General features: G+C 44.2%; 1 protein-coding gene across 2 annotated transcripts in view; it reads right to left on the reverse strand.

Moving 5' to 3' along the window:
* LOC309544650 (protein FAM47E-like) overlaps positions 1-17,975 on the reverse strand; it is a 32,231-nt gene that overhangs the window by 11,136 nt on the left and 3,120 nt on the right. Inside the window, exons 2-4 of one of the 2 annotated variants that reach the window (XM_082243559.1) lie at positions 12,222-12,591; positions 9,992-10,161; positions 5,982-6,144 (exon numbers count right to left, since the gene is read on the reverse strand). In XM_082243559.1, coding sequence (XP_082099685.1) covers positions 5,982-6,144; positions 9,992-10,161; positions 12,222-12,591 — 703 coding nt within the window. Of the gene's footprint in view, positions 1-5,977; positions 6,145-9,991; positions 10,162-12,221; positions 12,592-17,975 lie in introns of both variants that reach the window. The other variant, XM_082243558.1, reaches the window with a different exon arrangement.

The raw sequence follows: 17,975 nt of genomic DNA on the forward strand, positions 1-17,975 counted from the left end.
CCGTTCAAAAAAAAAGTGACTGAACGGATGAAAAAAACGGAACGCCCATGTGAAAGGACCCTTACTCCAGCTCTGGCAGTTTACAACTTTCAATGCAACTGGCTCTTGCCTTCTCAGTGCTGTTTCCTGAACTTCCGGTCTTCACAGGTAAGAGTTAATAGCACCAGCTTAAACTGAAACTTGACAAGGATTAAAAGATAAAGAAGCTTGTAGGCAGGTGCAGCCCCTCTTTCTCCATTGCAGTTGGGGCTTTTGGACAGCAGCACTGCAGTTGGAGAGAAATTTAGGATGGACATGGTTCCGCTATGGTTCCCTGGGTCACTGGGGAAACTATCCCATTGGATGCTGCCCCCCCATGTGACTCTGGCAGCCATCTTGAGTTTTTAAGGCCCTGGCTCCCAGGTTTGGCACTCATTTTTGTGAGTTTGTAGAGTAGGGACAGGTACCCTGCCTGATAGGGACAAAACTAGAGTCAGGGAAAAGTTCCTGACAAGAAGGGAAAGCGTAGGGCTCACAACTTCTCTGGACATCTGCCTATTGGGCACAAGACAGCTAGGCCACATTCTTACCCTCTCCACAGACGCTGTCAGTTTGGCTGAATTCTGCTCTCTGTGCCGTTTGAACTGCCTTCCCACCCACTGGGTTATTTTTGACCTATCTCTGCATTTTTTCAATACAAGTTCTTTCATTGCACTGGGACTTAGTGTATCATTGCCACTGCATCACTCTGGTGGCAGTCAGCGGGATATGTCCCTTGCAGCGGGTGCAAAGGAGGTTTGGGCTTCAGCATGGCTTTGCTGGGATCAGTCTTAGCCATAATACTGAAGTTCAATGGATCTAACATTCCCTTGGCAGAGTGAGAGAAGAGACTGGAGAGTGCCAGGTGCCTGTATCAGGTTCCAGCCTGGCTGGTGGCGGAGCTGGCTATTAACACCCAAAAGAATGACACCCATCACATGGTGATAGCGCTGCCAGAACAAGAGTGAGTAACCTTAGAACAGATTGTATAACACTTGGAGGGCCTGTTTGGGGAGAAGATACTGCTCCCAGAGCTGAGGTGAAGGTTCTTCCTAAGGAAACAGCAGGAGAACAAGAATCTCATTCATTATGCGGTAGTCATGTAGAACCTGTGGAGACACCTGGAGAAGAATAATGTGTGCGGCTGCGCTGACATCACTGACTCAGGCCACATACTAAGGGATCAGTTCATAGTGGGCCTGAAGGCTGGCCCAGTCCGAAGGGCTTTGCAAGAGAAAGTTATGGTACAACCCGCCACCTACTTCCATAATGCACTGCTGGGTGCATTTGCTTTTGCTCAGAAACAGGAAGAAATGGATGTGACAGTAGCAGCGACCAAGACATTTGAAACTGCATACTTCAAAGAGGAGGCCCTAGCACCTTCACCCCAACTGACTTGTTCCTGCCACCCCTCGTACTCAAGTCTCCAGCCTCTCTTAGCCCCGAGCCCAACAACTTTGGAGTCAGAAGCTCAGAAGGCCTGTCGACCCCATTCAGTACCACAGACTGTACCGACGCATTCGAGGACTCAACCTTTGGCTCAGGTGGAGAGAAAATAGAAGCATGTCTGATCCCCTGCCACCTGAGGTCCCTGAGTCACTACCTGCAGATGAACCTTTGCCAAGTGACTCTACAGAGAATCAAGAAAACCAGAGAATCAAGAAAACCAGCACCCTTTACAGTATAATTGTGGGCGACTCACTGCCAGATATTCTGACTATGTTGTCTGAAATTGTTGACTGTTCTGTCTTAAATTGATTGTGTTTTTACCACTGTTATTGTTGCTTTCATTATTTGTGATGCAGAGGACAGCATCTGTTAAAAAGGGGGAGGGGGGAGTGTAGGCAGATGCAGTCTACTTTCTCCACTCCAGGTGGTGCTCTTCCGCAGTGGCACTGCAGTTAGAAAGGAAGTCAGGAGGAACGTGGTTCCTCTATGGTTTTCTGGGTCACTGGGAAAGCTATCCCACTGGATGCTGCCGCCCCATGTGACTTTGGCAGCCATCGTGGGTTAGGCAGAGCCTTTTTAACCACTTGCCTACTGGGCACTTTTACCCCCTTCCTGCCCAGGCCAATTTTCAGCTTTCAGCGCTGTCGCATTTTGAATGACATTTGCGCGGTCATGCAACATTGTACCCAAACAAAATTTTGATCATTTTTTTCACACAAATAAAGATTTCTTTTAGTGGTTTTTAATCACCACTGTTTTTTTTATTTTTTGCTAAATAAGGCGGCACTGATGGGCACTAGTAGGCGCACTGATGAGGAGGCACTGATTGGCAGCACTGGTGGGCATTGTTTGGACTGCACTGATAATCAGGACACTGATAATCAGTGCCCAGATTATCAGTGTAGATGTCCCTTTTAGAGAAGCCAGTTATTGGCTCTCTTATCCTCTCTTAATGCATATCAGCATGAGGAAAGGAGTGCCGATAACGGGCTTCTATTTACATCTGTGATCAGCTGTGATTGGACACAGCTGATCATGTGATAAAGAGACACTGATTGGCTCTTTACCCTGATCTGTGTTCAGCAGTGTCCTCCGGACACTTTTATCACAGATCGTGCCTCCCGCGCCTAGCAGCGGGCACGCGGTGGACGCGATCATGGGAGGCCATCGTACGGCGGCCTCCCAGAACTAGCCGTTTATGCTGTAGCCCTCATTTGGCTATAATACGATTAGCAAGTGGTTAAGGCCCTGGCTCTTTGCAAGTGTGCAGAGTAGGAACAGGTACCCCGCCTGCTAGGGACAGAATTAGCATCAGAGAAAGGTTCCTAATGAGAAGGGAAAGTATAGACCTCACAACTTCTCTAGACATCTGCCTGCTTGGGCACAAGTTGGCCAGGCCACATTCTACATCTTTCTACAGGCGCTGTCAGTTTGGCTGGATCCTGCTCTCTACATGTTGGAACTGTGAGTGTTCCCGATTGGGTTGCCTTCCCACCTAGTTATTTGTGAACTGCCTCTGCAATATTTCAGTACAAGTTCTTTCATTGCACTGAGACTAAGTGTATCATTGCCGCCACAACGCACTGCACCCCACCTACAATCTGAATGCTCAGTAAGTGATTAAATCAGGTGAATTGATGGGAAACGAACCATGTGCTTAAAAAAACTGAGGATTTAATGTCACTTTAAATGTTATAGAATTATCTTTTAGTTCTTTATTTATGCAAGCTATTTTTAATAATTAACACAGCACTAAATATATACCAAAGTACAAGTGGTTAACATGTGGTCCTGGTGGCCAGCGAGGACGTTGACAAGGTCCCGTGTGAGTACACCAAATGGACTTGTTGTCACTCTCTCTCTTGGGATGTTAAAGAAGCCTAAGAAGGATGAATGAAATCCACATAAGGGGCGAGAAGTGAATCTGGATGGGACGCCATACAAGTGCCACAGGCATCACGTCTTCGAGGGGTAACGTCACGCAGTCGCTGGGCAAGTCCTTGACAAAGAGCATGCACGCAAAACATGTAGTCATGGCAACAAGGCAAGCTTGAGTTCCATGTTGGCTCCTGCTCTGGGCTTGGTTGCCTAGCGACGGCGTGAGGTCACCTCCGGAAGCCGCGCTGCCTGTGGCACTTGTATGTTACAGCCGGCACACGCACCGGCGGCGTCCCATCTGGATTCACTTCTCGCACCTTATGTGGATTTCATCAATCCTTCTTAGGGTTCTTTAACATCCCAAGAGAGAGAGTGACAAGTCCATTTGGTGTACTCATTTCTTATGTACTTATGCCTTATGGTGTCTCCACTCCAGTACAGAAGCAGCACTGCAGGGGTGCCTTTGGACAGCAGCACTGTCATTCTGGGGGGAGGGTAGTGTTAGATGGACTAGCAGATTTAGATAGACTAGACAAGGGATATGCAAACTGTGGCCCTCCATCTGTTGCAAAACTACAAGTCCCATCATGCCTCTGCCTCTAGGTGTCATGTTGGTGGCTGTCAGAGTCTTGCTATGACCCATGGGACTTGTAGTCCTGCAACCTCTGGAGGGCAGCAGTTTGCATTTCCCTGGACTAGACCAACAAATTAAAGCCAAACTCCAGGTAACACTTTTTAAAAAGTAAAAGCAACAGTTTTTTTTTTTCCTTTTGGAATAAAGGTTTTACATAAATAAATAAAAGCTGACCACTGTCAGTGTTAAATGGTTTGTCTCATCCCTCTGTCACTTTTGCTGGACAGCTTGATCTGTTAAAGGAAGCTAATAAATAACAGGTTAAAATTAAGTTAAAAAAAGGAAACAAATGCAGCCACAACTAAGACTCGGTAAGCTGTAATACATCTGTGTGTGTGTGCGCGTGTGTATACATATATAATAAATACTATATTGTAATAAATAGTCTTGTTTATTCCAAACCTCAGCTTCATTTGGCAGTTAACAGAAAAGATGCAAATGGGAAGCTAAAAAGCCCTTTGTATAAAACACAGATCCGCATTGTAACTGCAAGAACGATGGATACAATCTATCCAGTTTTTCTGGTTGCGCAAGCTTATCAGGTCACTTACCACCGTGTATTCATATATACAATCACTGCCTTATTGTATCCAGCCATAAACATTAAAATCTGATAACTTGTTTTTCTTATTGCATTAGAGTGGCCAAAGTTACAAGTAAAATCATTTCAAATTACTTGAATAATCAGGCTGTGTGTAACCTCAATAGGGAATTATAGTGAGCACCTCCATTAATGGAGATGCTCATTAACACACACAGTGACTTTGCAACCTGTTGAAAAATCTGTTTGTGGGCAGACATCATCTGTCCTTTTATGCAAAAACAGGAAGTCTCAAATACACTTAATATATTGTGACTGTCTGCCAAGCATTACAGCAGGTCCTGGCATTTGAGCAATCTGCTTGAGGACAGAAAGTTCTCTCCTTGCTTGTGGCATTCAGAGATATAATGTAATAGGTATGCCGGCATGGTAACAAATAATCTGGCCTTAGATATTTCTTTATTTTTATTGGATTTCCTTGCTTGAGCTGTGCCACACTGCTACAAAAAAAAAAGAAAAAAATCAGAAAATGATTTATAACACTAGAGCTGCTTAGCTTATACCAAACAGCTGCATGGCAAGGATAAAAGCAGAGAGGACCCCAAAAGTCAGCATTGAAAGATCCACCATTTGCCAAATTCTGGCTGAAAGTGAAAAACCTCCATTAAACATTTTTAATTATCTTAATATTTCTAGAGAACCCAGGCAAATACACCACCAGCTGCTTGAATATTTTCTTTTTCTTGGCAGTTGATGGGAAAAAAAATACAAAAAGGCTTCTTAGCTTGGCCTGGTTTCAGGAGTTTACATGTTTTAATACAAGTGCCCATAAACTCTAGATCAGCCTTTTTCAGCCTGAATACGAGTGCCTATAAACTCTAGATCAGCCTTCAGGTGTCTTCAGGGGTGCTCGGCAAATAGCTAGACATTGCCCAAAAACTGTATACAAGCCAGCGGGTGGATCAAGCCTGCCTTTAGTTATACAAAGTCACAGGTTTTCATTGTGCACCATTAAAGCCTTCCAGACGCCAGTGTCCTAACAACCAATTAGGTCATCGGTTGATAGGGAGGATGTCAGGCACCTGCCCCTCTCCTTCAGCACCGCGATCACATTTGCTGAGTGAGGGAGAAAAACTGAGGGAGAAGAGAAACATTGGAATAGTAATCAGTACCAGTGTGCAAAGGTGTATTTGCTTTGGAAGAATAAATCACTGCTAATGTTGGGTGTCCTACGTGTGTGGAAGTTGCTACATTATGCAAAACTATTAGTTTAGTAATTACATTTTAGAATGGGGTACCTCAAAATTGTGTGGAATTTTAAAGGGTGCCTTGACTGAAAAAATGTTGAGGAGCACTGCACTGCACTGCCTAGCAAACATTATGCTACAGTTAAAATTAAAGGCGCTCATTGAAACAAATTAACATGTGAGAGATGCTAGGTTTCAAGTATTGCACACTTGCCAAAGATGTCACCCAGTCACAGAAGTCCTTAGTCACATGCTTGACACTTTCATCTAATGCTGGTGTCGATGGTCTTGGATTCTTAGATCTTTTCTCCTCCTTTACATGCCCCTCTTGCTTGGCTATCCAAGTATATGGATTTTTGAGTCTAGACTGTTCACTCCTGTAAATATGAGATTCAAACAGCATCAAATCTCACTATGCTGAAACAGAAATAGATGGAGTAAATATATTTAGCTTGATTTATTGGTAGCATATGGATTGTAAATACAAATTCTTACATTTAGCAATAAATATGATTACAATTTTATGTTTTATTGACTCAAAATAAATAAATAAAATACAATATTGTCTTCCTAAGAATTAGGTAGAAGTTACGAGTTTAACAAACCTGTGTTTACTATGGTAGTTCATCAGAAATGTATCACGAGATTGCAGAGAGTATATGACATTGCCCACAGCCCCAAAGAAGGAGGGGGGTGGGGAGACAAGTACTGCCTTTTGTAGAACATGATCTGTCTTACGAAGCTTTTAAAATGTTTGGAAAGGTAGTGTTAATAAATGAGATGCCGAAACAAACACATAATGTATCATTGTTAATATAATGCTGTATGTATTTTTTTAGAAGAAAACATAGTTTGGACTGTCTAACCTGAGTAGGGGTGGGTAGTTCCTATATTGTATGACATTCCATAGATCAGGCATGTCCAAAGTCCGGCCCGTGGGCCATTTGCGGCCCCCAGGCCGCTTTAATATGGCCCCACAGATAATTTGGAAAAATCTATTGTTGTGGCCCCTGTGAATCCCAGAGCGCTGCTCAGGACCACTGGGATCTCTGGATCTTTCAACACCCATGTTGCTTGTGAATACACTAAATGTTAACATCCACCACCCATCCCCACCAGCTTTATATCCCTTGCTCAATATGGCCTCAGACTTAAGGCCCGTACACACGATCCGAAAATCGGAAGTAAAATTTCATCCGACGAACGATCTGCCGATTTTCGGATTGTTAGTATAGTGCTTTCAACAGCCGATAACGAATTTTTGGACGACAAAATCTGGATGTGCAGGCTATATAATTTTTATCATACGTCCGATTTTCCTTTAATTAGTACAGTTATCGTTGGAAAAAAATCATTATAGCAAGACTAGGCATGCTCACAAACGAAAGAACACATACAAAACAATTCAACACATGACATCACTTCTGAAGTTGAATTCTGTCGTACGGGAATTTAAAGTAACCTCTTCACTTTCGATATCAGACAAACATGCAACAAAAATCGGACCCAAGATCGTTCGATAATCTGATCGTGTGTACGAGGCTTTAGCCTGATAAGGGAGCACTAAAAAACACAAATAAATTTGGCGCTAGTATAACAGCGATCTCTCCATCTCTCCATGATAACTGGCATAACACCTGTTTAGATTTGTCATCCATGTGACGAAATGAAAAGTATGCCGTTTGCAATAAACTTTGCATAAAATTGTTAATTTGCATTTAATTTTAATGGTCCAAAGAATGTCAGGCAAAATGGTCGGCCCTCAAGCATGTTCACTTCATCAAATTTGGCCCTCTTTGAAAAAAGTTTGGAAACCACTGCCATAGATTATCCATATGTGGGGTGTGCATACTCCAAGGAGAAGATGGGGAAGGCAGAGGTAATTAATTGGACACACATGAGCCAGCAGTTCATGCCATTTCCTTCTGTTATGTTTAGATATTGGCAGTACATTGTATGCCTCTTTATGTACTCTCAAAAACTCTTATCTTTCGGGGCTTGTCTACCATACCACTTAAAATTCAACTCCTTTGGGTGTAAGTCCATTCCAAACTAATAATTTTTTTTCGATACTGGATGGTTAAAGCGGAACTTTACACATAACAGTTTGATAGCAATTAATGTTCTTTAACAAAAGAACATACATTTCACATTAATAATTATGCCACCAAAATGAGTGTGCTGTAAATTGCCTACAGCATTGACGTCCTCCCGGAATATGCCTCTTGCGGGGCCTGCGCTGCGGCGCAATCTGTCACTGGCTGTGTCCACAGGTCAGTGTACCAGCCCACTATCAGTACCGAGTGATAGCTGTGAGGAATCACAGCAGATTACATGACAATTGTAAACAATTGATGGCTTCCTTTCATTCCATCCATTGTGTACAATTGTGTTGCTAGCTGTGATTGGTCACAGAAATCACATGGCACAGACAGAGCCAATCACAGCTAATCACAACAAAACACACTGAATGAATCAGTTTCATTTAGTAAAAATGGTTGCTTTTACCAATAAAACTCACTTGTATAAGCAATCCTAATGTGTAAAAAAAAAAATATCCTGATCACTTTCTCAGAGTTACTATGGTAACACTGTATTGCTCTGGTCACAGTGTGTTAAAAAAAAAAAAAAAAAAGTTATAAACAAAAAAAATTTAAATTTTTTTTTTTATTAATTAATTAATTTAATTTATTTTACATACTGTCAGTGTCCCTGATCACTACCACACCCATTATATGGTAATGATGTACTGCACTGGTGACAATAAGTAAAGTTCGTGAAAAAATGTTTTGTTTTTTTTTCTAATTTCTTAATTTTCCAAAATATTGTGACAAAATATTTTAACTTCAAAAAATGCGCTATGCTTCTTACGAAATAACTTGGACCGTCTACTTTCCAAAAAAAAAAAGGGTAATTTTGGAGATATTTGTAAAGACTTGATCTCAAGAAATAATATAGGGCGTCAGTACATCAGGATTGATCAATTTTCAGATATATATACCATAGTTTGTAGACTATAACTTTCCTACAGACTAAAAAAAAAAAAACACTGATTTGGGTTTTTTTTTTTACCAAAGACATGTAGCAGAATACATTTTGGCCTAAATTTATAAAGAAAGATTCTTTATTTGCAAAATGTTGTTTAGCAAAAAATAAGAAAACCCAGTGGTGATTAAATACCACCAAAAGAAAGCACTATTTGTGTGAAATAAAATGATAAAAATGTAATAGGAGTACAGTGTTGCATGACCGTGCAATTGTCATTCAAAGTGCGACAGCGCTAAAAGCTGAAAATTGGCTTGAGCAGGTAGGGGGTGAAAGTGTCCGGTACTGAAGTGGTTAAATCAACTGACAGTTTTCTATACCTCTTGGGCACGCTATCAATGAGATCTCTTTGCATCAGTTCCTAGGACAGGTATACACCTGCTTTGCTACTATGAGTTATTCCAATTCTCCCTGTTCGATTTTTTCTTTGGTATATATTATGACAAATGCAATAGGCGATGCTAAAACACAAAAGGTAGTCTGAGTGTCAGTTCACACTAGTGCCATGCCAGACAGACGTTGCTGTGCAGATCACATTTGATGTCTGTGTGATGAGATTTCAGCCATGAAAAATGTATGGCTGAAATCACAACACATTCGCAACAAAATGGTGCAGGACCCTTTTTTTGGTTCGCACTGGATTTGGAACGCATGGGTTTTCACCCCTATGCGATCCAATTCCTGCACCATTTCAGAGTTTGCTCTGCGATCTGGGAACCAATCTGGGGGTGTTATTAACTTTACATTGACACCCCCAGCGATTTGCAGATCTCAGTGTGAACCACTGTGCAATTCTGGTGCGATGCGGGAACCGGCACTGATTCGAGGGTTCACTTTTGGAGAACCAAGGTCATAAAAGAAGCCATGGGCAAGTCCAGCCTGCTAGGCTTCTGCTGGAACTAACATTTCACTTTTGGATGGACTGATCTTTTAAACTCTTGCTTTTTGTATTTGCCTATCATCGTGAAAGTTAGGTTGTGGCTGTCCCACATAATTCTCCCTCCGTCTTCTCCACCATGTTGCCATGGTAATAGGCAAACACTACGGCAAGACGCACATCATTACCACAAGGACCAAGGATAGTGTTTTCCTCCTACTTAACTGCGTTATGTTTACTACTAAGTTAACAGTGAAGTTTACAACTGTCATTCTTCTGTTATACCGGACAATGATGCTTACATAGTTGACAGTCTTGTGCTGGTTTCACGTGATTTCACACTTTGTGTTTCCTGTTCTTTTGCTGGAGTGATGATGGTATCCTCCTGATCCACAAGGATAGCTTCATAAGAATCTGAAGGACTCTTTAATCTCATCTCAGGGTCAAGAATCTCCACAATGTCTTCGAATAGCTTTACATAAAAAAAAAAAAAATTAAAATATTTGCAACTGAACTATGCTAGACATTTCATAAGCACAGAAAAATATCGTTCCGACCACCACCACTGCTGCCATTGATCCCATTCCCCCACCACCATTAGCGGACTGATCCCACCCTCAGTGGACTGATAACACCCCCCCCCCACCACCACCACCAGGGGGCAATCCCATTCCCCCACCACTGCTACCACTACCGATGATCCAATCCCCAAAACACACTCAGTGGGCTGATCCCATTCCCCCCTCCCACCACTCATTCTTTCTCATCCTATTCCACCACCACTGACCCCATCCACCTCCCCCCTACCACTGCTGCCACTCATCCTATCCCATTCCACCACCACTGATCATATTACCCCCACCACCACCACTACTCATCCTATCCTATTCCATCCCATCCCACCACCACTTATTCCATTCGCCACCCCTCCCCACACACTGCTGCCACTCATCCTATCCCATCCTATCCCACCACCACCAGTGCCACTCATCCCACCCCATCCCATCCCATCCCACCACCACAGCTGCCATCACCCTCAGTGGACTGATCGAACCCCCCACCACCACCACCAGGGGGCGATCCCATTCCCCCACTACTGCTACCACTACCAATGATCCAATCCCCAAAACACACACAGTGGGCTGATCCCATCCCCCCCTCCCACCACTGCTGCCACTCATTCTTTCTCATCCTATTCCACCACCACAGATCCCATACACCTCCCCCCTACCACTGCTGCCACTCATCCTATCCCATTCCACCACCACTGATCATATTACCCCCCACCACCACCACTGCTACTCATCCTATCCCATCACCACTGATCCCCTTCCCCACACACTGCTGCCATTCATCCTATCCCATCCCATCCCATCCCACCACCACCACTGCCATTCATCCCACCCCATCCCATCCCACCACCACAGCTGCCACTGATCTCATCCCCCCACCACCCCATCTGCCACTCATCCCATCACCACCACCGCTGCCACTGATCCCATCCCCACACCACCAAAGCTGCTACTAATTCTACCCCAAACCCCCCTCCCCCCACACTGCTTCCACCCATCCTATCCCACCGCTACCACTGATCCCATCCTACCACCACTGCTGTCACTCATGCCATCCCATTTCCTCTCCCTCTAGCCGGCATTCAGCAGCTGCAGGAGGAAAATGGAGGGGATTTGATCCTCTATTAGCCCCCCACTCCTATCCATGTGTACACAGGAGAAGCAAGATTCTAGTTATGCCTCTGATTTTTCCTGTTTACTATTATCATTGAAAGTAAAGAAAATCCCAAAGGTTTGGATTGTCCCCCAAAAAAGTAATTGAGGGGAAATCTTCAATCGGGACACTAGTTCTGGTAACCTTAGGGGGGAGGGGGCAAAGAATTTCCTTAATTTGCAGGGATTTCCCCCAACTTCCTGTTTCGGCTATGTGACAGAAAGTGAAAGTAAATCTCCCCAATGGGGAAAAAAAAAGTGCCCTCCATTAACCCTTCATTTCTCTATCTAAAGTAATTATTTTTTTGCCTACTGTTCTACTTTAAATGAATCAATATCAATTTAGAGATTTATTTATGTTTATATTAAAAAACTTGGCACTGTTAATTTACATATGTATGTTTTTAGCTGCTAAAGAGTTGTATTTCTGTGCAGCCAGTTTTGTGATTCTGGCACTCATGTCAGGCAGCATAGCCACATCATTGACCAACAGTACAGCAGTTTCACAATTCGGCCAAGAACACTGGTTAAAATACACCAGCAGCTGTCAGCATAGGAGATGACCAGATACATGTAGGGCACAAGGCAGGAGCACGGACACAAGGCATGTTAGTGGAAACAGGCTTAAGTACCCTCCCAGCAGCTGGGGCCAGGTGGTGCTGATTGCTGAAACCTGCTGGGAGACACCTGCTGGCGGACACCAAAACTGCAACTTCCCATCCAGGGAAGCACAGTGCCACCAACAGGTAACCAGGTCTTGACAGCAGCCTACTTACAGAAGAATGGAGAAATTAAATGTGGCTCTTACTTCAGGTGGTATGCCTTCTTCTAAGTGAGGGTAAAGAGCCAGTGGGTGCTGTGTAAGGCCATATTCGATCTCAGCAATGTATTCTCGGCGTGCCTGCTGTAGTGGGAGCAGTTTTGAGTAACAGGACTGCTCTATGGTGAACTTTTTAGGCTTCTGGGCAAGTTGTGAGTCATGTTCTGGATTCTGCAGGATGGGAAGATGTACACCCGAGGATAGAACATTTGAAGCATCAGAAGGAGCCGGATAACCATCTCGGAAATCATCCACTCCCTTTGGCAAGAATTTCCATTTTTGGCAGTTGAGGGCACCAGATAAGTTCAGTTTTTGGTTGGTTTCTTTGAGAAACTTTCTTTGAAGCCTTTCCTTATACCTAGAAAGAAAAAAAAAACACGAAAAATACTATACTGTGTGTATATATATAATTGCATGTTATGTCCAAGAGTCACAATTTTTATCATCCAGAAAAAAGGGTAGTCAGGAGGTAAATAAAACGATGCAAATGTTTAAAAAAATTGGTATTTTCATAAATAATACACAAATGTGTCCACACAGTACAAGCTTTAGTTTTTCCATTAAATATAAAAGAGACTGCGTCAAGGTAATTAAAACCAATCTACCCTAAAATCACATGCACTTGCAAAACAGTGAAAAACTACAATACAATTACTACATAATAAATCACTTTAGAGTTAGAGCCGATTCACACTAATACGACTTGTCAGGCGACTTGGTCAGCCTGGCAAGTCGCGTTCCCTCGCGGTCCATTGAGTAGTACAGGACCGGTTCTAATAGGAGCAACACAAGTCACTCCGACTTAGAAAAAGGGTCCTGTACTACTTCAGGGCGACCTGGAGGCAACTTGCATAGACATTCATGTTATGAAGTCCGTGCAAGTCGTGCCGAAGTCGCGGTGCACGCGACTTCACAGGTCACCCCCGAAGTCGGAGCGACCTAATGTGAATGGGGGCTTAAACTTAAATGACAGTCCCAAGATTATTCTGCTACCTAGTATTTCAGCACACCCTTGTGTCATGTGTGTTTTTATATTTTGTTTTTACCTGTGATTTTGTTGTTGCAATTTTATTTTTACTTGATTCATTACTGTACCTACGGGGTTGACAAGCCTCCTATGATAGCATAGAGGCACGACAGATACTCTCAGTTGACCCCCAGCCAATGTAGATCATGGACCTAAAGCCTGGTACACACGGCTCGAATATTGAGGCGTATCGGCCAGTTCAAAAGAAACCTGCAGACATTTGGTCCGTGTATACAGCAGCCGGTCCAACAGAAGCCAGCCGAACGTCCAGCTTCTGTCGAACGGGCATGTTGGAAAAACAGCAGCCAATCAGTCATCTGATCAGCCACTGGCTGCAATCACTGCCTGGTTTTCTGGCAGGGGGTCCGTCCCCCTGTCAGAACACAATAGCTCAGTGGGGGGATCGCTGTACTAACATCACATAGTTAGTACAGTGAGCTACTCCCAAGCTTCTCAGTTTTGTTTTTTTTCCGTTCAGTTCAGGTTGAATGTACCAGGCTTAAAGAGGAAGTAAACCCTCCTCAGGAAGTTGTACCTATAGGTAAGCCTATATTAAGGCTTACCTATAGGTACTGTAAATATCTCCTAAACATGTACCGTTTAGGAGATATTTACCTTTAATGCAGCCAGTGACGTCACTGGCGCATGCGCTCTGAAGGAACGGCAGATCGTGCCGTTCCTTCAGAGCCCCGTGCCGTGACCGTCGGCTCCCGCGCGCGTGCGCGGGAGTGACGTCACTGCGGCTCCGGCCAATCAGATGGCCGGATGCCGCGATCCCGGAAGACGGGCGACTATACATGTCGCCCGTCATACAGGTAAGCGGACGGCACGGCGGGGGCTCGTTCTAAGGTAAGTATTTCATAATGAGCTACTATGCGATGCATACTAGCTCATTATGGGTTTCTCTTTCAGGATGTAAAGAAGAGAAAAAAAATTTTTCTCGGTGTACAACCTCTTTAAGGTCCAAAGGAATGTAGTTTGCCTAGCAGCTGCCACCAGGATTCTGAAGGCCCTGAATTTGGAATTGATCTAACCTGTGCGTTTACCAGTTCCTAGTTACACATAAGCTCAGTAGATTTTAATAGCAGATTGCAACATGTCATTCTAACAAGGTGTGTGGTGGGGGTGGCATATCACTGGTGAAGTATGCTCTGTTCGGCTAACTTCACTACTGAAGAGAGAATCCTTGAAGAAGCAGTAAAACAGGAAGCTGCAATTTCCTGTAAATATTATCTATAGCCCGTGGGTCAGCAAAACCCACAATTGCGGTCTACCTGTAAATCACAGGCAGGTGATGGATAGATCCCCTGTATTTTTCTCTTGTGGCAGCTGAAAGCCAGCTTCTCCTTCTCTCCCTCCTGCCAGCAGGGCTGCTGTTAGAAATCGCGGGGCCCCGTACAGACTACCTGGCAGGGCCCCCCCCCCCCCAAGAAAATATTATATATTTAGCTAAAATTACAACAAAATCACTATTATCAGAAACAAATATAACATAATAATTCCTGCTAAATCTAAAAAAAAAAACAACTATGTTAAATGAAAAAGAAGATGAGATGAGAAAAATATACAGGCTCTGCAGCTGGAGCTCAGTGATCAGAGAGACAGAGAGAGAGAAACAAAGTTACAATTTACAAATAAACTCCTGAGCAGAGATAAGTGCTGGGAGGGGGGGGGGGGCACACAAGGGAGGGGGATTAGTGAGGGACAATTGTCTCTTTCTCAACAGATAAAAGCTGATAGCAGGGAGAGGGACAGATCAGATTCAGGTGCTGGAGGAAGATTTCTGTATTTGTTGTCCATCACTAATCCCCCTCTCTGTGTGGGCCCTCCTGTGTGCTCGGGCCCCCTACAAGAGGGTTGGTGGTCCCCCCCTATCAGCGGCCCTGCCTGCCAGCATTCAGCTGCTGAAGGAGGAAAATACAGAGGATCGGTTGCAGTAAAAATGCCCCCACCAACCCTATTCCGGTTCCCCTTGCTTCTGCTGCCCGGTCCCCCTGTGTGTTCCCCTGATTCCAACCCCCAGCCCCTTCCCCGCCACGCTGCCAGCTTCTCCTCCTCTCTTGCAGGCTGCTGCGTGGATTTGTGCAGGATGGAGAGCAGAGGAAGGGCCCGGTAAATATGTCATTTAGTGGCCCTTTCGCTTCCTGAATGAACACAGTGAGTGATCAGTACCAAACACTCACTGTGTTCATTCACAAACTGAAGCAAGACCACTGCACAGTCTTCCTGTTCATGCACAAGCTGATGCATAGTAAACACTGCTTACTAATAGTAAGCGGTGTTTACTATGCATCAGTTTGTGCATGAACAGGAAGACTGTGCAGTGGTCTTCCTGTTCACTCATTCTGTGCCAGGCTGGAGGTTGATGACTTTGTCCTCAATCTCTTTTTGCCCTCAAAAGTGAGACATCAGGGGTCTGTTTAGACCCCTGATATTTCACCAAAGCCCCCCCAAAAGGGCTGTTAAAAAAAAAATAAAAAAAATAAAACTGCATTTGTTAAAAGAGCAGGGAATGGTATTTTTTCCTCTGTGTGTCTCATTGCAGAGAATGCTTTTCACTTCTTGACCCAGAGAATGAATACTGAGCTTGACATACACTGTAAGATCCATCCATGGGGCCAAATGAGATTTGATCCATCTATGCCATGGCATGGGTGCTCAACCTGTGGGCCTCCAAGTGAAACAAGAAACTAAAAGTCCCATCATGCTTCTGTCTCTTGGAGTCATGCTTGTACTTGTCAGCCTTGTAATGCCTCCTGGGACTTGTAGTTCCTCAACAGCTTAAGGGGCACAGGTTGAGCACCCATGATCTATGGGCAGGCTGGTTGTGCTGAAGTTGATCCATCAATCGACTTCAGTACAATCAGCATGTCAGATTTTTTGCACGTGATCACTGCTGGCGGCTATAGCAGCCGGCAGTGATCATTGTGTTCTGCCCGCAGGGAAGGCTCCCCTCCGGCAGAACACAAAAGATTTCTTCAGGACCACCCATATGTCCCCACCACATGTGCCTGCTCAATGTGCGATTACACACAAGCTGGCTATAGCTGGGCACCTGTACTACCCACCACACAAATACACTAATTTTTGGTGCCATTTCTCAACTGATTACAAGCATTTAGCCCTTCATAAAAACAAAAACTGTGTTTACCAAGCACCCTCTTTTGTGTCATCTCTTGAAATTATTGCATTTATAGCCTGTAGCCCCTAATAATTTTTCAAACAATTCCTAATGATGCTAACTACTTGTAAAAAAAATGATAGGAAGGTTTTATATCAGAATTTAGAATCTACTTTACATGTTAGGCCCCGTTCACACTTGTGCGACTTGTCCTGCAAAGTCACATGACAAGTCGTACCCCATGATTTCCAATGAGTATTGTTCATATCTGTGCGACTTCAAGTCGCAGCGACTTCAAAATAGTGCCTGCACTACTTTGGTCTGACTTTGATGCGACTTGAGGTCCATAGGCCTCAAGATTACACAGGAACTGCTTCAAGTCACGTCGAAGCCGCACCAAAGAAATCATAGGCAAAACATTTTTGTATATATATATAAAAATACATTAATACCTTTTTTCTCTTTCTTTATAAGTGATCACATTCCCTCTGTTCTCAGCTGCCTAAGAGCTGGGGGAGGAGAAGCAACAGCAGCACAATGAGCTTATCAGTGAATGTCTGTGCAGCGGGGGGGGGGTGTCAGGACAAGTCTGATTATTGGAGGAGAACACACTGAGTTCCCAGCATAACTAGAGAACTGACCACGCCGTGTTTTCTTGCTTAGTGTGATAAGTTTTTAATAGGAAAGCAAGAGGACTGGCTGGATCACCAGGGATTTCACATAAAGGAAACAATACAAAGAGAACAGGAGACTTTCTCATACAAGTACATGCTACAGCAGGCACATATCAGGAATATGAAATTAAGCTTTAACCTGTTAAAGAAGAACTTCAGTCTTATGAGTCACGACCCTGTTCCTCCCCTCTCCGGTGCTGCCATGTTTTTAAGTCTGGCAAGGGCACAGATGTGCCAAAGAGCTCTGTATGGCTTTCGGGTCCTGGCAGAGCCCTGTGGTACATCTGCAAACGCACAGGGAGTTTTTAGTCTGTTGGAATTTCCACACTGGTGCCATTTTTGCACATGCGTTGCAAACCTGCGCATGCGCAGAAGTGGCAGAGGGCTCTCAGAATTGGGGGGCAAACATTACTTTTGCCTAGGCAGCAATAAAAGACAATAGGAAAAAAAAGACAAAGTTTAAAAAAATCTTGGGGGAAGAAGGCGGGAAAATATGTTTTTCTTTAGGGTGAAGGGCTGCTTTAAATTGGAACTAAACTTAAAGTGGAGTACCACTGGTTTTTGTGTTTATTAAAGGTCAGCAACAAAAAAATTGTAGCTGCTGACTTTTAATAAACACACACTCACCTGTCCCACGGTCCAGCAATGTGGCCAGCGGGAGCCTCGGTTCTCTCCCTCTTCTCCCCACGGCGCCAGCATCACTAGTGTGGGCACACGGCTGTGACAGTTTGCTAGTTTCACAGCTGGGTGCGCACTGCGCATGCGCGAGTCACGCTGCGCATCCTGAGTGGACGGGCAATCTTCTGGGACCTGTGACGTGTCCCAGAATATTGCAGGGAGGGATGGGGAGAGGAGTACTTCCACTTGAGCCGCCTAGTCGGCCCAAGCCGAAGTGGGAGTGGGTACCTGTCAAATCTACC

Source organism: Pelophylax lessonae (genome assembly GCF_965119305.1).
Source record: "Pelophylax lessonae genome assembly, chromosome: 1".
NCBI classification, from domain to species: domain Eukaryota; kingdom Metazoa; phylum Chordata; class Amphibia; order Anura; family Ranidae; genus Pelophylax; species Pelophylax lessonae.